The 26,739-nt window shown below is 39.3% G+C and overlaps 1 protein-coding gene across 4 annotated transcripts in view; it reads right to left on the bottom strand.

The window, feature by feature from the left end:
• PIBF1 (progesterone immunomodulatory binding factor 1) overlaps window positions 1-26,739 on the bottom strand; it is a 169,694-nt gene that overhangs the window by 45,509 nt on the left and 97,446 nt on the right. For all 4 annotated transcript variants that reach the window (XM_084645951.1, XM_084645949.1, XM_084645950.1 and 1 more), the window contains 3 exons: window positions 25,519-25,669; window positions 16,406-16,496; window positions 8,099-8,201 (listed from right to left, as the gene is read on the bottom strand). In XM_084645951.1, the coding sequence (XP_084502077.1) occupies window positions 8,099-8,201; window positions 16,406-16,496; window positions 25,519-25,669 (345 nt within the window). The remainder of the gene's footprint in view (window positions 1-8,098; window positions 8,202-16,405; window positions 16,497-25,518; window positions 25,670-26,739) is intronic.

Genomic DNA, 26,739 nt, shown 5'->3' with positions numbered 1-26,739 from the left:
AAGTTCCATGAAAATGCCCTTACGCATGCGAAAGTTTCGCAGCCACCAGGAATCGTCCCAGACCTGCAACACTATGTGGTCCCACCAGTCTGTGCTTGTTTCCCGAGCCCAGAATCGGCGTTCCACAGCATGAACCTGCCCCATTAGCACCATGATGCATGCATTGGCAGGGCCCATGCTTTCAGAGAAATCTGTGTCCATGTCCTGATCACTCATGTGACTGCGCTGACGTCGCCTCCTCGCCCGGTATCGCTCTGCCAGGTTCTGGTGCTGCATATATTGCTGGATAATGCGTGTGGTGTTTAATGTGCTCCTAATTGCCAAAGTGAGCTGAGCGGCCTCCATGCTTGCCTTGGTATGGCGTCTGCACAGAAAAAAGGCGCGGAACGATTGTCTGCCGTTGCTCTGACGGAGGGAGGGGTGATTGACGACATGGCTTACAGGGTTGGCTTCATGGAGCTAAAATCAACAAAGGGGGTGGCTTTACATCAAGGAGTATTTCAGGCAGGACTTCACGGAGGGTTCCAATAAGAAATGGTGCACCTAAGTTATTGTTCTTATTGGAAGAAGGAGGTTAGTCTGGCCTCTGATTGATACATGGCTAGATTTACCTCACTGTACCTTCTCTGTGAGTGACTGCAGTGTGACCTAGAGGAATGAGTCCCTAGATGGGGGAGGGCAGGAACTAAATGAGTACAAAACAAATCTGGTCTATTTCTTGTTTCGATCCATTCCATCTATCTTTTACATCTTTGGCTAGCAGCAGATGGTGCAGAAGGACTGCATGCCATCCACATCCCATGGCTGCCCGGCAGAAGATGATGCAGTAGGACTGCTAGCAATCCATTATCGCCTGCCTGCTCACCATAAGACGGCTCAATAGGACTGACTGCAGGACTAAAGAGAATGACCTGGTCAAGTCACTCCAAATTTAGTCCCTGCGCCCATGTCTGCCCAGGCGCTCCTGGCCGACGTGGCCAGGAGCACCTCGGACATGACGATGACGGCTACCAGTCATATTGCACCGTCTGCTGCCAGAAGGCAATGGGTTGCTGCTACTGTGTAGCAATGCAGTACCGCGTCTGCCAGCACCCAGGAGACATAGGGTGATGGTTACCTGAGCGGGCTCCATGCTTGCCGTGGTATGGTGTCTGCACAGGTAACTCAGGAAAAAAGGCGCGAAACGATTGTCTGCCCTTGCTTTCACGGAGGGAGGGAGGGAACTGGGGCCTGATGATATGTACCCAGAACCACCCGCGACAATGTTTTAGCCCCATCAGGCATTGGGATCTCAACCCAGAATTCCAATGGGTAGCGGAGACTGCAGGAACTGTGGGATAGCCATCCACAGTGCAACACTCCGGAAGTCGATGCTTGCCTCAGTACTGTGGAAGCGCTCCGCCGAGTTAATGCACTTCGAGCATTTTCTGTGGGGACACACACACTCGAATATATAAAACCGATTTCTAAAAAAACAACTTCTATAAATTCGACCTAATTCCGTAGTGTAGACATACCCTCAGATCCTGCACTGAAGGAATTTGCCCTTGGCTAGCTCAGGGGCTTTTAGAACCCTTTTACACCACACCAGCCCCTTTACCCAACATACAGGCAAGGGTCAGAACACAGGGAAAATGCTACCTTTTTGATTTTAACTGATGTGTTTATATCAGTGTTGTTTTACTAGTGCAACCAACACACACACACACGCGCAGAGTAAGCCAGACCTTTGGAAAGAAACAGAAGTAAGAAGAACTCAGTAATACCAGCCTAAGCGTTCACAAACCATAGGTCATGCTATGAAAAATCTTGAATGGCTTAAAATTAATGAGATCTGAAAATTAACACACTGAGTTTTTATTTGCCTTTTGGCATCGAAGCATTTAGGGTTCATATTATCAAGCTTTTCTCAACAACCCTGACAGCTAAAACTTCACTTTAAAAAAAAAATATGAAAGCTGAGATTCTCATGAAATAACCAGATTTCTGCACCTGTGGCTTTAAGAAAAACAGTATTTATCATGATAAAGTTGCAATACTTGGCAACACTCCAGTGCAAGTTACTTTTTACATTTTTACATTGGTGCAGGAACAAATGTGCAAAAAAACTAGTGTAGGCACCTCAGTTTGTTCATCTTACTGAAATCAACGGACTTAGTTTTAGTATTATACTTTTTAAAAATAAATGTACTATCTAGTGGAACTTCAAACTCTGAAAATCTCTGAAACAACTAATGAGAAAAAAAATCAATTAATGTAGATGAGATAGACTAACAAATGCAATAGCATGGTTCCCAGAATAGCAAAGGAACTCTCAGAACCTTTCACCAGGTAGGAAACAAATCATTCCTGTTTTATTCCCTGAAAAAATTACAGAATTATTGGAACTAAAGACAGTGCTAAATGGTACATGGCAGGACTGCATCACAAGTGATTACAAAATCATTCTGCAAAAGAAGTGTGGACTGAAGACCAAACATCAGATACTTCTACTGTCGAATCTTGGTGTATGCAGACATATAGGCTACTGCCTGACCATTTTTTGTGTGCCAAAGAATACCTTTGAATGCCCAGATACAGACAGTTCTAACAGAATGAACTTTAACTGAAGAGGGAGACATTTTTCTAGTTAGTTTATAAAATTCTTCGATAGATGAAACAATCCACATTTGCCAAAGATGACAAAAACCAGCTGCCTCATTTTTTTTCTGCTTAAAAAAAAAATAAAAAACTTTATTTCCTTAAGAAACTAGTCCTACTTAAATAATATTTTATGACTTTTCTAAGATCTAGAGAATGCACAGTAATCTTCTCTCATTCCCATTTGAAAAAAAACCCGAGGAGGGGGAATAGCTATTTCCGCTCTGTAGAGAAATTCCAAGTTCACTTTAGAGGAAAAAAAAGAGAGAGATCAAATACCTTTAATCAATTGATGAGGTATCAGAAATAATGCTTGATATCCACTAGCTTTCCAAGCCTAAGAACTGTCAAAGAGTCTTTTTATTAAGATGACAAAATGAGTCTTCATATAACAGCTGCAATAGAGATCCATTTAAAGCTTGGAATATTAATCTTAACTTGCAGGGTGGCCTGTCAAATGGAATACAGAATACAGGAGCTGCCATATCAAATTAAACCAATCTCATCCAGCCCCAGTCCAGCACTGGAAGTTTCAGAAGGTGTAAAACAACATAATGAAGAATTATTCATTAATATATGTATAGGGTAGTTTCTCGCTAACTCCACACGATCAGTAGTTTTTGCCCCAAAGAATGAAGGTTGATATTCCTCACATTTTCACATGTTGCATCTGATGATCTTAATGATCATGAAAATATCGAATCCTTCTTTGAATCAGCTACACTCCTGCTTTAAATAATGACTTCCAAAGTTTAATTATATGCTGTAATTGTAATTCAGATTGTTTCTTTCAATATGCATAACCTTGCCCTTGTCTACATTTAGTTTCATCTGCCTTCATGTTGCTGAGTCGCTTATTTTTGCTATATTTGTCAGAATCATCTCTAGACCTGACTATTATCAACAACTGAAGAACTATCACTGAGATTTGTCCACTAGAACAGAGGGATGTGTCAGAACTGTATTTTGATAAGTGGTAAAAGTGGAAGCAGAAGACTTACCTGGCAAGGGAACATACAGTGAGGAAGACCAGAAAATGAACTACCAAAAAATGGGAAGAACCAAGAGACGGAAATATTAAATTTAAATGTGGTCAAAGTAAAGAATACTGGAGATCCTAAGGAAGGTTGAGAAGTAAATGTTTCATGTAGGAGCTCTAATTTTGCCTACATATTGGAAGAAAAACCATGGCGACTTGCAGGCTCAGGTGTACATAACAGTCCTCAATTCCAAGACGGAGAGTTCCAGTACTGGTTCCATTTGACCTGAGCAAGAATGGCAACCCATACGTTTTAATTACTGCACACAGGCCCTGATCTTGAAAAATCTTACAAACATTTAACTTTAAACATGTGAGTAGTCTCACTAAGTTCAACAGTACTACTACTATGCTTAAAGTTAACTAGTCTTTGTAAGATTGGGGCTATACTTTGTAAAATGGAAAACTGCCAATTTTAAGTGTTCTTTTTAGCATATGAAAGGGTGAATGAGAATCAGAAAAAATAGATTAACAATAAAAAAAATTCAAAATATTTTTTCTGGTTACAGATTAAGACATAGAGGGCTTAAGTAGTTTCTCATTTCTTTATGATGCTACGACTCATTTATTACTGGTTTCTTGGAAACAAACACTACAGAGATAAATATGAATGTATCAGGTCACATATATATTCTGTCAATAATTTCTCAGTGTTAGTCCTTGTAACAAAAAAAAAAAAAAAAGACAACAGATAATCTTTTTTCAATGGTTTCACTGCTCTACTTGATTTTTTAGAATCTCCAACCCTTGCCTACCTCTTTGTAGCCTTAAATAAATTTCTAATGTAAGAAATGAATTTCTCATTGTATAGTAACTGTTAATTTTACTGACTTAAAGAGGCAAGGTGGGTGAGGTAATATCTTTTACTGGACCAACTTCTGTAGATGAGAGAAAAGCTTTTGAGCCTACACAGAGCTCTTCTTTAGGTCCAAAACAGCGACAAGAACACTGAATACAATTTTACTAAATATAATGCATATTTCTAAACCTCCTGCTTATGGTAGCCATCTTTCTGAAGAGAGATACCACATGTAACACCAGCAGAATAGGAGCCTTCTGTCCTTGAGAAGCTAGCTTCCATTCTACTTGATAATCAGAGGAGCTCTGTGTGTAGTATTAAACACAGTGTTTTAGCCTTGTACAGGAACGTCTAAAAATAAATGTTTAAAATTAGTTGAAGTCAGTAGGCTGTGGATCAAGCCCTAAGTGCTCATCTGCTTAAGAGCCTATGAAAAGATAAAAGGTGGCTTAATATATCAGGTGAACAGAATCACTAAGATTTCCCTATTTGTTTGTGATATAATACTAATTTAACAATAATTTCAAAAGTTCAAATCTCCCATGTTAACAAATCAGATGACTTAAAAAAAATTTTTTTTATATGATAGTGCTATTTTAAACCCAAACTTTCACGAATATTCTTCAGCATGAAATTACAAAAAATCAAAACCAAACCAAACCCAATTTTTTGTTTTTAAGGAATTATCATTGTTTCAGCTTCTGACTTGAAACAATTTTTATTTTCTTCACAGTCTTCACCAGTAAACAGAAAATATTTTTCCTTGGTTTACGATCACTTACCCTATGTCTCAAAACCATAACTTTAAACATGTGAGTAGCCATAAGCCATGAACACCTGGCAGAGCTACAGTCATACTTGGGTCAAAGAAGGATATCACTGAAGCCTAGATAATACAGAACTATTATCATAGTGGTCAGTGCTTAAGGGGTCTCTTGGAATTTCACATTCTCGTAATTTGATCTCAAACTAATTTCCTCAATTCACATTTAAGAGAATATCAGCTTTCCCACCTTTCCTCCATCCCCATTTTCAGTGAGGACACAAAAGGAATCCAACTGGAAATCAAAAGGTAATGGCAACCTTCCAAGCTACAGTGAAAAAATAAGCCCCTCTCAGTCTGAGATACCAACATGAGAGCCCATTCTTAGTAGATTGGACATATATTAAAAATATAATCATGTGTCCTCTGCGGGGCTTGACTCCCTCTCCTTTGGGCTCAGATGCCCTGTGAAGCTCTGACAGAAACACTAGGTTTGGTTCATTCATGATTTTGCAGGGGGGAGGGGAGGGGAGAGAGAGAGAGAGAGAGAGAGGCAATAAGGGATTGTACTCTCCCAAACAATACACACTCGCAGAGCCTAAATAGATTGCATGGACCTTACTATAAAGATCATCCCCCTCTCTTTTCCTACAGGCTTTGTACAAAAGTGAAATAGTTAATTTTGATACTTAATCATCAGTAGATATCTGAATTAATAACGCACTAAAATGAACAGGATCAGCTCAGACCTCTCAAGAATTATTACTGTTTCAGGCTCTCTACAAACTTGGGTACATTATGTTACATTTTTACACTCCATTCACATTTAGACAGTTTTCCTTGTAATCACAAGGGATTTAATAAAAAGCGCTGCCTAATTTGGGAAGGAAATTCGGCAGGAAAAAAGACATTCCTGGGATCTTGACCAGCAAGGGGAAGGAAAAAGTGCTGCTCCTCCAAATACTCTTTGGCACCCTCACGCATGGGGAGGTCTTCATAAGAGCTTGAAGGCCATTATTTCCCACCCCTGAAGCCTGATTGCCCCATTAGTGGGCTGCAGGGACATCTGACTGGTCCAAAGGCACAGAGGGGTGGACAATTTATATTGTTTCTCACAGGCATGGACTGCTGAACTCAAACACCCTTCCCTTGCATTTATTTTTTCCCCTTTTCTGTTATTATAGCTAGATTTCCCACCTCTGGATTTTTGCCAGGGCCCTATTAGGGGACTAGGAAGAACTTTTCCTAAATTGCATAGTGGCGGCTAGTGATATAGGTTCTTCTTTTTCTTCACAGAACACAGGATTTGGCCAGGGATGTGGGGGATGGTACTGTGGTACTGATAGCCATTTGTTGCAACTGTCCTGTGCAGGTAGTAGGGGGATCAGAGTAGCTGGTGTAGACATGGAATGGGCTGGTCCATTGTGCATTGTATGGCAAACGATTGCTTCAGTGTCTGGTGCTGTGGCACTCCTTGTTTAAAGCCTCGTTCCATGCACAGAGAGTGAGATAATCTGCAAGTGTTTGTTCCTGATCCTTGGGGAGATTTTGCAGGAGGGGGACTGCTCTGTCTTTACAGCTGTGTATGGGATCTTCTGCGGGCACAATCAGCCCAGTGGTCTTCTTGGAAGTAACTGCCAGATGTCCTTTCCCTACCTCTCTGGTGTAATTATTAAAAGTTGTATCCTTGGCTTTAATCAGAATCTCTGTCTGCTTTCATTCACTCAGGAGTTTGAACCAATAAAAGTTTAGTTTCTGGAGCACATGAAGGAAACTTGAGAGAGGTAGGGGTACGCTGTTCCTCTGCATGCCATCCCAATTCAAACTGTGGCTGGCAATGTGAAATTATATAAATTTACCTTCAACATAATTAAAACAGCTTTTAAAGTGTTTAAAGTTTTATGATTGACAGGCCTCAAAACTTGTCACCTAAAAATGTCAGTCAGAGCTGTTCCAAATTAAAGGGACATTTGTAAGAATACAGTATAGTTCTGTTATTCAAATTAAGTGTAAGATAATCTTAAAATCAAACTATTAAACCTCACAACTAAAGCATAATCTGCCTGGGACTTCAATAAGGTGGTAATGTCACCTCTGATAATTTAAGACTAATGAAGCTCTTTCATTCTTAAAATGAGAGTCTGAAGGAAAATGTAAAAATTTCTAGGCATTACTGAATTTGAGTCTGTGGGATTTCACTCTGTTTTCATTATTCACTCTCCATGTCAAGTAATATGACTTTAGCTAGTAAAGTGATAAAAATAATGTACTGTAAAATATATAAATACTCATCAATCATTAAACTAACATTACGTTAGGGAACATTTTTTAAAAAACAGAATACAGAACTTTCCTGAAAGTAATTAGCATAATGATATTATCAGATATCACCCAGAAATAACCTAAATTTGTGTGTTAAGAGACTAAAGGGCCTGAACAAATATAGCAAAAGTAGGGAGCTATAACAGATAAGTAATATCTTAAAAAGTGATTTAAAAAAGCAGACCTGTGTCAGAAGTAATGAGGTACTAGTTGAAAAATTAACCATCATAGAAAATACCAAACTAGTTTTGCTAGTTAGTCATCTGCTCAGAAATCAGAGCTTATATTTTTGTCTAGCCTACATTTTTGTTTAGTCTGTAAAGTAATCTCTCCTTTTGATCTCTGTTTTACAGTACACTATAAATTGCTTTGAAAAGGTTTAGCATAAATGTGTTTTTGTTAATTGTAAGGTCATTTTTAGACAGCAAGCAAATACATAATAAACTTTGTTCAGAAAATAACTATTCTGTAAAGGACTACTCTGCAATATTTATAGTCTCGTTATATAGTTTTTTCTTTTGTGGAAGTAATTTACCTCTTGTGAAATCTGTGTGACTTGTTCTTTCTGATGTTCCAGATCTTTTACAAGCAATGAGTTTTGCTTTTCTAGCTGCAGTAACCTTCTTGCCAAGTGAACACTGTGCCAATAAATAAGTAAATAAGTAAGTAAGTAAATAAATAAATAAATAAATGCATACATACATACATAAATAAAGTTCATGTGGAATGTTTTCCAAAACATGCAAAATGCATTCTAGCACTTATATTTGAGAACTTGCTTGCTTTAATTTTTCACTAATGCTAAAATGTAAAGAGGTAAAAAATACACAGTAAAATGTTATAAATAATAGTCAAAACTGGAAGAACAAGTCAATAGAGCCCTGCAAATCTATGGGTATCCACAGACCATTCTTATGGATCACAGCTTGGATGTGCATGAGCCAAGAGGTCTCTAGGGACAAGTGGGGGGCAGTTGAGGGTTTGGCACAGCCCTGTGTCACTGTTGTGTGGTGACCTGTGGAGCTGTTATGTACAGCCCCGCAAATCTGCAGACAATTTATACAGCTTGTGGATCAAATGCAGATACAAATGTTGGTATCCGCGCAGGGCTCTATAAGTCAATGCTACAATTTTAACTGCACCAAAGTAACATCCCCACAAAAACGTAATTGTGATACGTTGTTCACTAAGGTAATTTACCTCGATCACTTTACAATGTTATATTAGTTCAGTGTAAGTAATTATATTGGAAGGCTCTTACCTACTCATAAAACAAAAAATATACTGTACTTTATACATAAAATAATTTTATGTGATATTATAATTATGTATAACATTGAAATGGACTTCAGGATGTATTGGTTACTTATCTGACAGCCTGAGTAGAGATAGCTGACCATTCATTCTGTTGAAAAATACTAGGAACAATCTAGAAGAATTCCTAAATGGTTTTATTCTGTCCAGATTGTAAGAAAGAGAATTGACAACATCCAAGGGGTGGAGTTTATCTTCACCCAGGGTAATGTGAGGCTTGGGGAAGAAGATAGTATGGGTGGATCATCTGGTTAGAATGAATGTCAGAAACAACTCTGGGTAAAAACCTGGGCTGAGGTCTTAAAGTCACTTTGTCACTGTGGAATGGAGCTTAAGGTGGCTCCACCATGAGGGCCTTGAAATCTCACCTACTCTCCTGGCTGATGTAATAGCCCCTAGGAAAGCAGTCTTCATGAATAGATGGTACAAGGAATATACTGAAGTCTCATTTAGCCTGCTAAAACAATGCTGAGGTTTCAGGAAGTGGAGTCTCCCTGAATGGCAGGAAGACATGAATGAGACCTTTGAGAACTCCAGCTATTGTTGAATGAGAGAAAACAGTGTGGTCTTCCACCAGAAGCTGGTGAGCAATGGTACCAGCAACAATGGTACCAGCTCAGACAGCGCATCAGGATGCTGCCCCCACATCTGGCCAAAGATGCCCCTCCTATGATTTCTCCTTTTTTTACATTGATACAAACAAGTTATGTATTACATTCCAGACATTGCTAGTTACCACCCTTCTCCTTGTACCTGCTACTGTGAACAAAACATCATTATCCATTATCCTGTCATCTCATCCTTATCTTACAAGGGGACGGTGTGTTCCTGTACCATCTCTTATGAAAGTGTTCATGTAATTACTTGAGAATTCTGGGTGTTCTTGTACCATCCTCTCCAGTCAGAAAAGAGCCTACTTGGTTAGCCAATAACCTAGTTTGCTAGTTTTGCCAAGGCCAGGCCTACCTTGGTTCACAGCCTTAGGTTCACACTGTTAGTTATGCCTGGGGTTCCAACAAGGCCTACAGTTAGTACTCTCTCCTTCTGGGAGATAGCGTGTGTATGGACAGGGAGGAAAAGGTCACTGTAAGTCCTTCAACATGTGAAAAGCCTCACTGAGGGCAAAGCCTTTGAAGGATGGTTGTTTGAACCTCATTCAGTATTCCCAAAGACTGCAACCAGGATGCCTTGAGCATCTCCTCTCCATACTCCTGTGGGAGTTAATCTTTTAATTCGGATACCAGGCCCAATTCAGGTAGTTGTATTTTGCCAGGAGCACTTGTTAGTTTACAATGCACATTTATAGACTGGCTAATGAGTTTCAACCTCCAGCCAACTTCTTAGGGCCTTATCCCTGGGAGTCACTTCAGTGGACCCCTGTTTGCTGGTACCTCTTGTGGACCATGGCTATGACCAGAGAATCTGGTGTCTGGAGGTTGAAGAAATATTCAAAGCCCTTAGAAGGGACATGTCTGATTTCTAAGATGTAGGTGCCATGGGAACAGCAATCTTCCAAAAATGCCTGGCTGGTTCCAATAAGCCCTCACTTATTGGTACTGCCAGTCTCCCAGAGAACAACTACTGCAGGATACCGAGTAGTTTGTCTGACTTTTCATGTGGTCTCTTGACCAGGAATTCCAATGTGTTGTCTACCCTCCTGGGAAGTTCCTAGAAGATCCAGTAGTTATCAAGTGGGGTTGGAACAACTGGGGTCACAGCATTGGTAAGTGAAAAGGATGAGATCAACTTTGGGACCCTTTGGGCTTCTATCTGCTGTAAGTTCTCCTGTTCACTCTGCATATGGTGCAGGAGGTGCCTGCTGAGTGCAGTGACCCTCTAGAAGTCTACAAGGAGAGGGTGACTTTGTTCTAGTCACCTGAGAGGCAGTCGAAACCCTGTGACTAAAGTGCATCCCCCGTGGGCCCCAGAAGGCCACGACTACATGGGATTCTAGAAAGGGGCTGTGGGCCATGACAGGTACCATGCAGTGTAATGCTCACAACTGTCCTGTAGTTTCTCCTTTCAGATGATGTAGGGATTGGGGACTGAGGCACCTAGTTAGGTGACATATCACTCCAGTCCTTCAAGTCCAGCGAGGAGAAGGAACATACCTCCTCCATGGGTGAATATTCAGGAAGGATAGGCAGCTCCTGTGGAGGCAGTACCAGTACCACAGCAGATACTTTTTTAGCAAAAGACAGCAAATAGAGACTCAGGCTTGTCCAGTACCATCAACTGGTACCGTGAACAGCACAGGTACCATGAAGAGAGGCTCCCCAAGTGAAGACACAGAAGAAAGGATGACTGGTGTGGAAGCAAAAAGAAAAGGAGTACTTGTGGCACCTTAGAGACTAACCAATTTATTTGAGCATAAGCTGTGGAAGCAGTTGATGTTAAGGTATTTGGTACAAAGCCAGAGTTTCAGTCAGACAGTGCTCTTTCAGTGATGGGGTTTTCAGCATCAGTGCCAGAAGGTTCAACGAGTGTTCTTACACCATTGGCTTCAGTGTCGTGTACTCCAGCGCTGGCTGCTTTGGTGTGTGCTGTTTTGGTGCTGGATGTTTTGATCCAAAGCTGCTGGTACCAGGTATATTGATGGCTGGAGAGTATGTTGAGGCTGGTCAGTGGCCAATCAGTGCCAAGGACTTAGCAGAATCCGATCTGGGCCTTAAACTGTGTCATAAGCTAGATCTGCTTGGGGCCAGACAGAAGCTCTACATCTCCGCTTACCATGATAATGTTGCTCCTTCTGTCCTCTCTCTTCAGAGGATTGGGCTGAAGAGGTGAAGGAACTTCTGGCTAACTCCATGGTGGAGGAATGGGATTTCATCGGCATCAAATGGAATCAGGAGACTGGAGTGTACTGGTGGCTTACCAGGGAGCTCTGAGAGGTGGTCTGACCTGGAGGAAGTCTTCTTGCTTTCATGGGGCTCTGAAGGAGGATGAGCTTAAGTGGAGACTCCCTGGACTTCTGCGTCATTTTAGAGAAGGAACAAAATATAAACCACTTTCATAGCATATACATTTCCCCAGACCAAAGAGGCACGTAGAGGGTCCATCACTGATGGGTATTACTCCCACGCAAGAGTAGCAGGTCTTGAATCCTGGGGATTTGGACTCTGCTATGTCCAGCGTGGTCTGGTGTTGGAGATGGCACGGGGGCTTAAAAACCTAAAATCTTTTTTAAAAATGCCAATGGGCCAATAGGATAAAACTAATTAAAACTATAACTAAGTGAAAAGCTAAATCGTGCAGTGTACAGAGACATGGACACTGCAGGTATTCTGTCTTCCAGCCATAGGTGGTAAACTGGAGAGTGGTTGTGGCCATCCCTCCCTAGCAACAAGGTGCTAGCATGCCCCTATGGACACTGCTATTCAAAAGATTCTGATCTTGCACTCATGGGGTACATGAGCATCAGAAGTGGAATACATGCAGACAATCACTTAAACAATATTTACAGTTGGATTTAAATTGGGAACCTTTTAACATAAACCCTGATTTAATTATTTACTCTCCGTTTGTTTTTCATGTGTTTGCTTCGTTTACTAGTTAACTACATATGGCTTTGGATCTTTTGCAACTATTTTTCTCTTCCTTCTTGACCTTGCTGTGAAGTCATAATACTGAATTTATGACCAATGAAACAGACTATGTCATCACAAACATAGGCTTAAGAGTTCAGTGCAGGTTCAAGTGGAGAGATTGACTGTGGAAATAAGCTTTTATTCAGTACAAGTATATGTGAAATACCACATTAAACAGAAAGATCTGAGTGAGTGTTGCATTTTTAAAGTCTGCTCTAATGTGCAAGTCTCTTTTTAAAGCAAACAAATCAAATGTCACAAATGTTAAAATACTGATGTCTATTAGAACAGCGTTTTAAAAAAATTGATCATACTGCATACTCAGATTCTACAAAACAGTATGAAAAGCTAATTCCAAAATAAGAGCATCATTTGTTTGTGCTCTAACCATTTCTTCAATTGAAAGTTATATACCATACCAAAAATGTAAAACTGTTTTCAAAACAAAATTGAAAATATGAAGTAATGCTTTTATTTTAATCAAATTAAAGTCAAGCCTTGTTGAGCTCTTTTTACTTTGTGCTTTAGTTATACAAGTCCACAATATTGCAGTGCACATAAAAAATAAATCTATACTTTTTCTGAAAATGTATACCTATATTCACTGAAAAAATAGTGCCAATGTGAATTAGCTACGCTAGAGCAGTGTTTTCCAAAGTGTGAGACGTGCCTCGAGATAGGAGCGCAAAGGACTAGTTAGAGGCATGTGGAAGATGAATAAATTAAAATAGAATAGAATAAAATGGAATGACTTTAAAATTTAACAAAACATTGCAAGGTTGAAGACCTGCTTAGTTTAATCTTTCTTAAATGGGGGCTCAGCTTTTGAAAATTTGTGAAGTACTGATTTACTATATAAACACATATTTTTTCTTTTCAGGATTTATTTTTCAAAATACATTTTTAGATGAAAATGATTTTTTTAAACAACCTTGTATATCAAGTCTTCTGTTGCTTCTTTGTGTGAAACAAACTAGCCAAGTGATATCCAACAGCTGATGGGCAACAAAGAACATATAATTAACAACTTATTAAAAAAGTTTTATTACTAGTTGATTAGACAGTGAAACTGCAGTCAGACAACTAGCAGTATTTATGTGCTTTTTCTTTCCAAATGCAAAGTGAAAAAATGACAAGACAGAAAAGAAAAAAATTCAGAAATTACCACTCTGAGGAATTACAGGTGGGAAAGCACTGATCTACTGCACTTAATTTTCAGAGAACAAGAAGTTCAAGTAAGTAATTTTTTTTTCCTCCAAAGGTACCACACGAAGGGGTTTTGACAGTCTTCCCTCATGCCACAGAGGTTTAATATGTCCTGCTGTGTCCTAGAGCAGTAAGCGTGAGAGAGGTGCCAATGCACCTGAGAAAAACATCATGGAAGTCAGCTGACCTATGCCTACGCATCTATGCTTGGGGGGGAGAAGAGATCCTGCTCTCTAAGTCAATATGGAGCACCACATTGGGATGCTGTACTGATGAACCAATGATAGTGATGACTATTTCAACATAACAGAGAAGCACTTGTTTCAAGAATCCACAACCTCTGGACCTCTCATTAGTCCTGAACCAAACCTGGAGGACACTGATGGAGCCTCTTGATGACAACCTGGGATGCTCAACTATGCCATCTGGCTTGAATCCAGGAAATGCCAAAAGAAGACCAAAGTGCCTTCATGCACTCACCCTGCAACTGACATTCCAGTGCTCTGTGGGCATAGATCTTACAGACCAGCTAGACACAGCTTTCTCCATGACTGATGACAAGACAGTGGCTAAGTTCCATCCATTATGGACAAAATACACCTGCAGTTGCAGCACTTTTAAAGTTGCTGGGCTGCTGCAACCCCAATATTTTATGAAAGAAGGGAAAGTGAGTAAAATACCTATTTTGGTGTTTTTGAGAAAGATTTGAGTTAAAACAATGAACCTCTGTAGGTCCAAGCACTCAAATGTGATCAAAATCAGACATAATGGAAAAATATATTTAAGCTCAGGTCCACACTACAGACTTCTGTTGGCACAGATGTGTCAGTCAGCGGTGTGAAGAGGTGTGATCCCTGAACAGAGCTGCGCTGGCAGAAGTCCCTAGTGTAGATGCAGTTATACTGGCAAAAACAGCACTTTTACCAGAATAACTTGTTTATTTGTATAACTTGGCTTTACTATACTGCTGCAAAGCACAGCTTTGTTAGCATAGCCATGCCCACAGTAGGAGAGTTTTGCTAGTATAGTACACTCATTGGTAAAGCATTCCTAGTGTAGACATACCCTATATCTTACATGACACCCAAAAGAATACAGACACACACAATGAGATGCACTAATGGCACCCAAACAGGATATAATTCTGAGGAAAAATAGTTTTTTCCCCCCTTCCAAGACAAGTAGATGGATGTGATGCAGCAGTAGCAATATAGACCAGACAAGTGGCTCCCTGAAGTTCCTTCATTATCAGTACAGTACCAAGAAACTAAGGTTTGCAGACACTAGGTGGTTGCTGTTTTACAGAAACAGTAGCAAAAGGCTTCCCATATTGGAGCCAAAGGATTTAGGAATTTAAGGTATAGAGTACGGAAAAGTCTCCTACTATGAACACCAAAATGGGATATATATATATTTTTTTTACAGGTGATATTTTGGAGAATATCGTATGCAGTTTTCTAAGAAAAGAATCTAGATGCAAATACCAATATGGTAAGGCAAAATAAGCATCTATAAATCAAATACTATGCAAATCTTACTACTTGGCATGAGGCCTTTAAACTGTATACATACTAATTATTTGCACACGTATGGAGAAAAATGTGTCCTGGTATGACACATATTGAGATAACCTATTTTAAAAATAAATTCAAAGTAAACAGGAAATGGTACATAGGTTTATGCAGAGAGTGAAGATTTAGGGGACTACCTCCTTTTGTCCTTAATATTATCCAGTAATTACAGTGTGTACTTCTGTTCAAAATGATATTCAATAAATTATACAATTGTTAATTTTGGGGGTGGATACATGCAATTTCTGCAGTAAAAGCCAGACATACTTGGGAAAGGTTTCCTTTTTTGGACTGAATACAATTTGAGAAAATGAAAAAACAAACAAACAAATGCACTCTTTTCTCAAGTCATACTTTTTGTTAAAACTATCTGTAGATAACAGAATGTGATCAAAATGTCCTAAATACAATCCAGGAGTGACTGAAGACCTGATCTGCCAAGAACTACAAGCTTTCTCCATCAGAAGTTGGTTCAATTAAGGATATTACCTCATCCTCCTTGTCTAACACAATATTAAGATTAATTATTTAAACATCCAAATGAAATAAAAAACTTATGACTCTAGCAGAAACATCAATTTGCCCACATTGTATATATTTAGGTACATATTTAACATACTAACATTCAGAAAATATTATGGGCCTGATTCACTCACCACTGTGTTTTTTCAGTTTTACACTGCTGTTACTTCACAGATTTCAGTGAAGTTAAACCAGAGTAAACTGGAGAGAGACACAGGTGAATCAGACCTTGTATGAACACAATTCAGATGAGATAATGATGCTCTGAAACTTTGGACTTTTCCCCTTTCCTGACAGCTGTGCTTCTGAGTTCACTATTGGTATGTTAAATTAGCTGAAAATTTATTTCAACTAGTTTGATTTTATAGCTATTTGAGTTTTGCATACTCAAGGCATCCAGATACCTATCTTTCTGAAAGATAAAGAAAAAAATATGAAGCGTCAATAACCCAGAAAAATATCCACGCACCCATTTATACACACAAAGCACAAAACCACTGTTTTAAAGATTTCTGAATATTGGACAGTTATCTAAAAAATAAAATTACTTTGCATCATTCAAAATGGCTGGCTTCCAAAATGGAGGATATATTGAATCTATTTTTATTTAGTTTAGACGTAAACCAGGGAGACAGTTTTTACCTTTGCTTTAGCCGCCTTTTGGCTGTTGTAGGAACATTAGCACCATACCCATAGGAAAAGAGAATCCTTTCTGCTTCATCTTCATTTTCCACTTCAAAAAAACAAATAAACAAAAAGATGTATCCATTATTTTAAAAATATTGATCCTCAAAGGAACATAATTAATGTAAAAGATGAAAAAAATGTTATTTACCTATTCTGCAACTGCTGTTCTTTGAGATATGGGTGCAGATGTGTATTACACTCAGGCGTGCATGTGCACAGTGTGAAAAGATGGGAGAACTTTGCCTAGCAGTACCCAGTGGGGCACGCGTGTGCCCCTGACCCTCAAATCCCTTCCTAGGGATATTTAAGAACGGCAGTGACCTGAGTTCCTTTGAACTGGAATCCCGAGTGGAGACTCTGATACAGAGGAGACAGAGAGTGGAATATATGTCTGCACCTAAATCTTAAAAGAACAACAGTTACTGAATAGGTAAGTAACCATGTTTTCTTCTTTGAGTGGTTAGACATGTATTCAACTCAGGTAACTCACAAGCAGTAACAGAAGGAGGTGGGGCTCAGAATACTTAAACAGCGACTGCAGAACTGCCTTTCCAAAGTTTGCATCTGATCTAAACACAGCACCTAACAGGATAGTGTCTGGCAAAGGTTATGCATGAAAGACCAGAGAGTGGCGCTGCAAATATCCAATACAAAGACCTCACTGAGAAAAGTGACCAAAGCTTCCTGGGCCCTCATCGACTGAGCCACCAGTCTATGTGGAGGTTTGGCCTGAGCTACCCTATATTCTATCGTAATGCAGGAAGTAATCCATTTGGACATCTTCTGTGCAGAAACTGCCTGGCCCTTATTCAATCCACATAGGAGACAAAAAGCCAAGGTGATGCATGAAATGGTTCAGTCCTTTCCAGAAAGAATACCAAGGATCATCTCACAGTCAATGAATGAAGGGGTTCTTCATCTGCATTTGAGTGAGGCTTAGGAAAAAAATACTATTGTTTGGTTAATGTGAAACTGATTCAGACAACAATTTAAGGTATCGTCTTCAGGTCACCTTGTCTTTGACAAGCTGCCTATATGGAGGCCCCACCATTAGGGCCTTCAGTTTACTTACTCTCCTTGTGGATATTATGGCCATCGTAAAGGCTTTTTTTGGCAAAGGAAGGACAGAGAATGAGTTGCTAGGGGCTCAAAAGAAGGTCCCATAAGGACAGCCAGCACAGTGTTAAGGTCCCACAAAGTAACTACTAGTTTTACAGATGTAAAGAGGATAGACAATGCGTTTAAGAAATCTTACTACCATGGAGTTAGAGAAATCTGACTTTTCTTGGATTGGAGGATGGAATGACGAGATTGTCACCAAGTGGACTCTCAATGAGCTGAAAGAGAGACCTGAGGATTACTAATATGTAGTCCAAAATGCAGGCTAGCACAGTTGAATTCCTCCAGCCAGTGAACAAACCAAAAAATGTTTCCACTTGGCCAAAGAGGCAGACCTAGTAGAGGGTTTTCTACTATTAAGTAGGACTTGTTGAACTGCCTGACAATACTTTTTGTTGCAATTAGTTACAAACAGTTCAATAGTTGGAATGCCCATTTCTCTGAAGATGGACCTCAGAATGCTGTTCTTCACAGACCACTCGTGATTCTGGGAGAAATTCCTGCTGAGGTTATCAGCCAACTAATTTGGAGCACCCAAGAAGTCTGTGGCTATAGGAATGAGGGCATCCTCCATGCAGAAGAGCTAAAACTTTATTGCTTCCTGACAGAGCTAGTTGGAGCTGGCTTTACCCTGCTTGTACACATAATACATTGCAGTGGTATCGTCAGTAAAGTATGTGAATCTCTGTGCCCTTGATCTGAGCCCAAAAGTTCCAGCATGCACCGTAAATCATTCAGAGCTCCACGATGTTCATGTGAAAGGAGGGTTCTTGTTCTGTCCACAAACCCTGAATTTTCAATGTACTTAGATGCGTTTCCCCACCCCGCCCCCTGTCCTAGTGTGGAGGCATGGATAACTATAGTCTTGGTCAGTGGAGGACAGGAAAAGGAGACACCTTCACATATATTGTTCTGATCTGCCCACCATGCTAGGGACTCCAGGATCACCAATGGCACTTGGACAACCCACCCAATGACTGACAAGTTGGGAGACAGACCAACTTCAACAAAGTTTGAAGAGGATGAAGGTGCAATCTCACATGCTGGACTACGTAAAGGCATGTGGCCTATATCAAAAAGTGAGTCCAGAACAAAGAGGAAGAGTAAATCTGCTGCTGTTTGATAAGCCTGTGGGATCAATATGATCAGCGCTGAGGCTGATGTTGTTGGTCCTAGACTCAATGGCCGCCCAACAGGCAGTACTAGAGTTGATAGTACAGTACTTGAATGATCTTGCTTCTCTACAGGAGAGCATGTACATGGCTCAGCTCTACCCTGAACACTCCAGGAACCCCAGTGCCACCCAGTTCTCCTTTTAGAAGAGGTGGAAGACTCTCTCTGAGCCTAGGGCACTACTACTAACTATATACAAAATATCGAGAGAAAACTAGCTGAGAGAACAACAGAAGTGTGAGCTAAGGTACCACATGGCACAATCTGAGTTAAGCTGCGGGCAGTGAGAAGGAACTGAAGGGGTCAGGGCAGTGCTACTCTTAAACACATGCAGTGCTCCTACAGGTATTTCTAGGCAATGTTCTCTGACTTCAGTGCACTGGTAACACACAAGTCTCCAACCAGTCAAAGAAGAACTGATTAAACCTTTAAGCAATTATGCTTATAATCTCTCTCTCTTTCTCTCTCTCTCACACACACTCTTCACTTTTTAAATTTGAAGTAAATGTAGTACTTATGAAACAGAGGAAATTAAAAAGAATGGATGTCCTTGAGGGCTGAAGTCAACACTTTAGCCACAAATGCATTCATAATGTGAACTTCCTTCATACACTACTGTGCCAACATGCCTTAACTTTTTCTGACAGGTGCAGTCTCTACGCAAATATGATTCTTTGACTCCCCCCTGAAACTGCCAACAAGTATTCTAATTAAGACTTCGATGTTTGTGCTTTTGAAAATGTAGCTTGTCAAAGATTACATATTTTGAAAATGGATATTTTGTGGTAAGAAACATTTTGGCTACGAAATTCATTTTCTCTCCTTCTCAACTTCAAAAATAAAACAAACATGCCCTACTAATTATAAAATTCAGAGAGAGAAAAAGACCTATTCAGTCCATCCTCCTACCAGTATATGATTGTTCTTTGAAATATATTTTTACTAATGCATTGTCAGAAGTCTCAAAATATTATCTTTTGGATTATTTTATATTATGTAGTTCATTAATTTAGATCCTTCACATAAAAAATAGTTAATCACTCCTCTTTCACCATCTCATTTGTGATATAAAATAGCAAACAAGTTATTTTAGTTCCAAGAGTGAGCGTTTCTTATTTCTCTGGCAGATTACCATTGCTGCAACATGCAATAGCATAATTATACACTCTAAGTAGAACTATGTGCACAGAATGTACAGGACAAAATATTGGCAAGAGCATCTCAGTTCAGAATGCAGAAAAAAAAAAGATCTAATCTATTATCTCCAAGCTCTGCTATTATTGACAAACTAAGTACATATAAAGCTTTCCCTTAAGCATGTGATGATATAAATTATACTTACACCAATACTTTTACCAGTAAACTAAATTATAACAGAAACAAGCCTAATATTACATTGAATTTTAAGTTTTTAAAAGCAAAGAGAAAAGCTAAAAGAACTATTTAGAGTTAGATAACTCAGCAACCTGAAAACATACTTCTAAGGATTTAAAACCAAATGAAAATTGCTTTAAAAAGCTTGGTTTTTTTATAATCCAAGGGTATAAGATTTACAGATCTACAAAAATTAATATCAGGTTAACATAGGGCGCACTTCCTGACACACTACAAATGCAAATTTTTCTAGAGCAGATTATCCCTTTCAATAGCATTGTAACAAATACAAACAACATGGGACTGGGGTAACATTTAAATATGGGAGTAATTATATCCACAGTTATTATGTGATAGAAAATCCCACTGCTACTAACATAAACCTACTGTGTAAGCAGCAAGACTGTTGTTATCACAGCCAGATTCTGTCTCACCCTGCTCGTCCACATTGTTTGTATTTGATACAATACTATTAAAAGGGGTAGCTTGGGGAGAATGCCACAATTTAGACAAATCTCCAGAGCTGTCTAAATTATACTAGGGACCTCTCCAGTTCCCAGAACACCACGGGATCAGGAGGGTGCAAAGATGGCTTACAGCCACCTTAACCCCTCCCCTCCCACTGGACTGCAACTTCTGTGCTAGGCCTCTTAGGCTATGTCTACACAGCAAAGAAAAATCCGTGGTTGGACTGTGCCAGCTGACTCGGGCTTGCAGGGCTATTTCATTTCTGTGTAGACTTCTGGACTGGGGTGGAGCCCAAGCTCTGGGATCCTCCCACCTCACAGGATCCTAGAGCCCAGGCTCTAGCCTGAGCCTGGAAGTCTAAACAGCAATAAAACAGCCCAGCAGCCCGAACCTGCGAGCCCGAGTCAGCTAGCACAGGCCAGCCGAGGGTGTCTAGTTGTTGTGTAGACATACTCTTAGAGGAGCAGCACAGAATCTCACCCTATTTGTTCAGATATGTAGGCACAGGCTATGTAATGTAGGGTCTGGCAGGCAAAGACACCAAGTTTGAACATAATGTAGGCAATGAGCCAAGGCTAATGCTCATTGAGCTAAAACATGCTCGTTTTACTGTTATCTTACCCTCTTCCTCCATCCCCCAGACTGTTTTTTCCCCTGTTGTGATCAATTGTATTGCACATAGTAAGCTCACGGGGGTAGGGACAGTCTTTTTAACTAATGTTATCCAGTGCTTAGCACAAAATGGCCCCATCATAAGAATGACATTCACAACACTGATATCTCATCCACTCAAAAATCCGCCCCCCACCCAAATCATCCAAACAATCTAAAACCAAAAATATCGCAGTATAGTTTTTACCCCAAAAACAAAGATGACCCAGAGATTCCAAGTGATTTCGTTACTGCTATTTATACATAAGGCACTCAGTTATTACAACAAATAGTATAAATTTCTAAAACAGACAGATCCCTGACTAGGCCATTACAGACTATTGTAATATTAATAAGTGAAGCATAATGAGGAGTCAGTGAAGTGACTGTAATAGTCACATTTCAATAGTCTCTTCCACATGCACATGCTCTGCAGAGAAAAAATGTCAACAGATTATTTGATACAAGCCATTTCACTTATGTAAATATATCATTTCTTACAAAAACAAAGATAGCATACAAGAGTAAAGGCCTTATCAGTTAAGGGCAAATATATATATGTGTGTGTATGTATATATATATATATATATATACATACACACACACACATCTCTATATATAGCATTTCAAGATACAGAGATTCAGAGTGGCCCCAGAATTCAAAGGATGAAATCTTGGCCCCATTGACGTTAATGGTAAGATCCCATTTCAATGGAGTCAGGATTTCATCCTAAATCTTTTGTTTCTTATTGCTCTGGGAAGCAGATTACAAGATTTCTATGGCACACAAGTGAATGATCCAAATATAAATGTTCAGAACTTTAAAAATCATGAACGTATTTTCTTGAAATGGGTTGTTTTTGCTTCCTTGATTATCTGAATTAAAATGCCAATATTTCAGTTGGAATATACAGGGAAAGTGTCCTCCCTCCTCCTCACATGTTGTTAAACAATTTTAATTTTCCCCAAAAGTTCAACATTTTGTTGAAACCAAGCATGAAAGTTTTCAGCCATAAAGAGATCTATTTAAAAAAATTACCAGCAACTGGAGGAGATTGGGTTAAAATGAATGCAACTATAATTATAGCTTCCACTACCTCAGAAGCTAGAACAGTAAAAAATACCAATGATTAACTTCAAAAGAATGCAGTTGTCCTCATTTTCATCATCATTAGATTTACTCAAATCTTTTTTTAAAAATAAGAAAACAACGGTAGATATTAAGTAACAGTAAAAATAGGCATGGTAAACTAATAATTTGTATTATAATTCTTTCCTTTTTAAAAATTGAATAACAGTTCAATAGTAAACCAATTTTTAAAAAAATCTTGTATTGCAGCATACAATTTTAAGGTTTAATTATAACTCATTAAAATATTTAGCAAGTAGTTAATACTTTCAATTCCAGCAACAGATCTTTTACCTGCTAAACACCAGATGAAATAAGAAAGTTTGCAGGACTAAGGAAGAAACCATTCTAAACTTCGATTCTCTCTTTGGGAAAATTTTTCATTATCCTAATGAGGGTGTAAGTCCAAACAATTCTAAATGTGTCTGATGTTGACACATGAATACCCCTCCGGAAGAATAACACATGCATTTCCAACAGCATGTGTTTATATTATTGTCAGTAGCATATATCAAATATACATTAATAAAGGTTATATTGGGTCCAAATTAGACAGCCATGCCAGCTTCCAGGTACAGCTGCTTGTTTCATACAATATCCATATCTTGGTTGTTGAAAGCACCTCAGCCCAATCCAAGGTACCTTTATAACCTCACACTCTTTTGTGAGCTGTTATTTACAGAAAAAATGTAACATACTTTTGCAAAATTCCTCTGTTGTACTTAAGTGAATATATCATCAGTCTATCTCATTTTAATGACAGGTAGGCCCTAAATGGAACCTCAAATAGAACCCTTGTTCTGGATTTTTCTGGGTGAAAAGAAGGCAGGTAGATAGTGGGAGATGGATTAGAATCCTTGAATATGCCTTTCAAACTTAGGTCCTGATCCTTCGATAAGTGCATGCCAGGGCTCCACCTGGACATAATGGTGTACTTAAAACACAGTAAGCTTCAGGATTCGTGGCAATCAGGGGAGGTCCCAGACAACTGGAAAAAGTCAAATATAGTGCCCATATATTAAAAAGGGAAGAAAGAGAACCCGGGGAACTACAGACTGGTCAGCCTCACTTCAGTCCCCGGCTAAATCATGGAGCAGATCCTCAAGGAATCCATTTTGAAGCACTTGGAGGAGAGGAAGGTGATCAGGAACAGTCAACATGGATTCACCAAGGGCAAGTCATGCCTGACCAACCTGATTGCCTTCTATGATGAGATATCTGGCTCTGCGGATATGGGGAAAGCAGTGGATGTGATATATCTTGACTTTAGCAAAGCTTTTGATACGGTCTCCCACAGTATTCTTGCCAGAAAGTTAAAAAAGTATGGGTTGGATGAATGGACTATAAGGTGGATAGAAAGCTGGTTAGATTGTCGGGCTCAACAGGTAGTGATCAATGGCTCCATGTCTAGTTGGCAGTCGGTATCAAGCGGAGTGCTCCAGGGGTCGGTCCCGGGGCCGGTTTTGTTCAACATCTTTATTATGGGATTAATTGCACCCTCAGCAAGTTCGCAGATGACAGTAAGCTGGGGGGAGAGGCAGATCACTGGAGGGTAGGGATAGAGTCTAGAGGGACCTAGACAAATTGGAGGATTGGTCCAAAAGAAATCTGATGAGATTCAACAAGGACAAGTACAGAGTCCTGCACTTAGGAAGGAAAAATCCCATGCACTGCTACAGGCTGGGGACCGACTGGCTAAGCAGCAGTTCTGCAGAAAAGGACCTGGGGATTATAGTGGACGAGAAGCTGGATATGAGTCAGCAGTGTGCCCTTGATGCTAAGAAGGCCAAAAGCATATTGGGCTGCATTAGTAGGCGCATTGCCAGCAGATTGAGGGAAGTGATTATTCCCCTCTATTCGGCACTGGTGAGACCACACTTGGAGTAGTGTGTCCAGTTTGGTCCCCTCACTACAGAAGGGATGTGGACAAATTGGAGAGAGTCCAGTGGAGGGCAATGAAAATGATCAGGGGGTTGGGGCACATGATTTACAAAGAAAGGCTGAGGGAACTTGGGTTATTTAGTCTGCAGAAGAGAAGAGTGAGGGGGGATTCGATAGCAACCTTCAACTACTTGAAGGGGGGTTTCAAAGAGAACGGAGCTAGGCAGTTCTCAGTGGCGGCAGATGACAGAACAAGCAGCAATGGTCTCAAGTTGCTGTGGGGGAGGTCTAGGCTGGATATTAGGAAACACTATTTCACTAGGAGGGTGGTGAAGCACTGGAATGGGTTACCTAGGGAGGTGGTGGAATCTCCATCCTTAGAGGTTTTTAAGGCCCAGCTTGACAAAGCCTTGGGTGGGATGATTTAGTTGGTGTTGGTCCTGCTTAGAGCAGGGGATTGGACTAGATGACCTGCTGAGGTCTCTTCCAACCCTAATATTCTATGATTCTATGATCAAGGTCTTAGTTCCTGTTTGCATCTGAAACTGAAAGGGGCCTGTTTTCTGGATCATCTGGATATGAACCAAAATAGTTGAAATCTCATGAAAAGAAATGACATCACAAGGATTCCATCAGGTAAAATGGGAGATCCTGTTATTTTTGCTGGTTTGGGCAAACATCTTTCAAAAATAGCTTATAAGATTTCTACAGAGTGAAGCCTGAACTCTCATCATGGTTTTACTTTGAACCAAAATTTTGAATCCTCATCAGTACCTAATACATATCTGGATCCAGCTTCCGTGGACCATACCTAATTAATATTAATCATTCATTGAATTAAAACCAAATTATATTTATATATTGGATTGTAGAACCAAGGATTGGGCTTTATCATGTTAGGTGCTATATACGTATGTAATAAAAAAAGACAGTCCATATCTCATACACCTAACAATCTAAGAATACAATAAGAAACAAGAGGTGGAGAGAGTAACACAGAAACAGTGGAATGATTGGTATAATAAGGAGTGCTTAACATTAGCATAAGTATTTAAATCTAAATTTATAATATTTGGTACAGATGTTTAAGATGCAATAAATATTTTTAATATAAAATGCAATAATATTTTCAATACACACTATGTACTGAAAGGATTTATTGAATCTTGAATCTCTACCTAAAAAGGCTTGTGCTAAATATTATATATCATCACAAACAATGCATCTTTTTAAGAACACCAGTAAAAACAGTATAATTTGGGTCCAAACTTACTTTCTGCAGTTTGGATTATTATCTCATCAAGTTCTTTTTCCAGTTTTTCATAAGTGTCTAGCCTTGCCTGATGCTCAGAATTCTGTGCCTGAAGTTCAGTAATGCGTGTCTCACTAGATGCTTGAAGGCTGTAAAACTCCTTAGTGAGAACCTGTGAGAATGAACAACGGAACAAATGCAAAGATCAGGATTATAAGCTATTTTTGAGAGAGGTGAAAACACATATGTGAAAGATTCGGTAGACTAATATTTAAAGATAACAGATTTTCAGTGTTTGTTGAAAAGTCCAATTTAATGTATTGTTCAGAAAAGGGAAAAAAATCCCCTTAACAGCAGTTATTCTCTAAATATAATACCTTACACAGATCTACTCTCTTGAGTTATGTGCCATGTGACAAGACATCTCACAGCTCTTTAAAGCTTCAATAATTTCATGAACCTCTACTTGAGGACACAACTAAAATCCTCATGGGAGGAGAGTCAAGAAAAAAGGATAATGATGGGGAAAAAGTGTTTAGTACTGTACATAGGATTTTAAATAATGGAAGGTATTTGTTTTGTTGTTTACTTTGATTAGTTCAAGGGACTTCTTTAATAAAAGGATAAATGCATAATTATCACAATTTGATATTTATGATGCACTTATTTCCTATAAATATAGAGACCTAAAAATTAATACATTATTAACATTCAAGACAAGCAAAAATAACTAACACAATAGGCTGAGGACTTAAATAAAAATAGGCACATACTCAATTAAAAGTAAAATCTGTAAATGCCGATATGCAAATGTGAGAATCTTAAAAGCAGGAACAGGTGAGCTAGAATGCCCGGAAATGGAAAAAGACCATGACAAAATAAACATTACTAAAACAAAGTGGAATGACAAAAAACAGTGTAATTCTTTAATATCTAGCTATAAATTTCACCTGTTTTCCAACTGAAAAGTCCATCCCCCTGAAACAGAAGGTCCTCAACTTTTGACTTCCTTTATGGAGAAGAGGAGCACAACCATGCATGTCTTTGGAGCGTTACTGCTGTTACTACTTATCGTGAGGATGCATTTGAGACAATAAAGGACACTCTCAGTGCATGCTTAGCAACATTTTGACCTTCCTTAATGAGTCAGTCTGCAGGGTTTGTTGGAGAGGTGATAAACAGGGACATTTTGTTCCAAACTAAAACTGATATCTGGCCATTATGGTTAGGTAGTTAGCTATT

This window comes from Lepidochelys olivacea (genome assembly GCF_965140295.1).
Source record: "Lepidochelys olivacea isolate rLepOli2 genome assembly, chromosome: 1".
Taxonomy (NCBI): Eukaryota; Metazoa; Chordata; order Testudines; family Cheloniidae; genus Lepidochelys; species Lepidochelys olivacea.
This window is presented reverse-complemented; position numbering and strand designations above follow the sequence as displayed.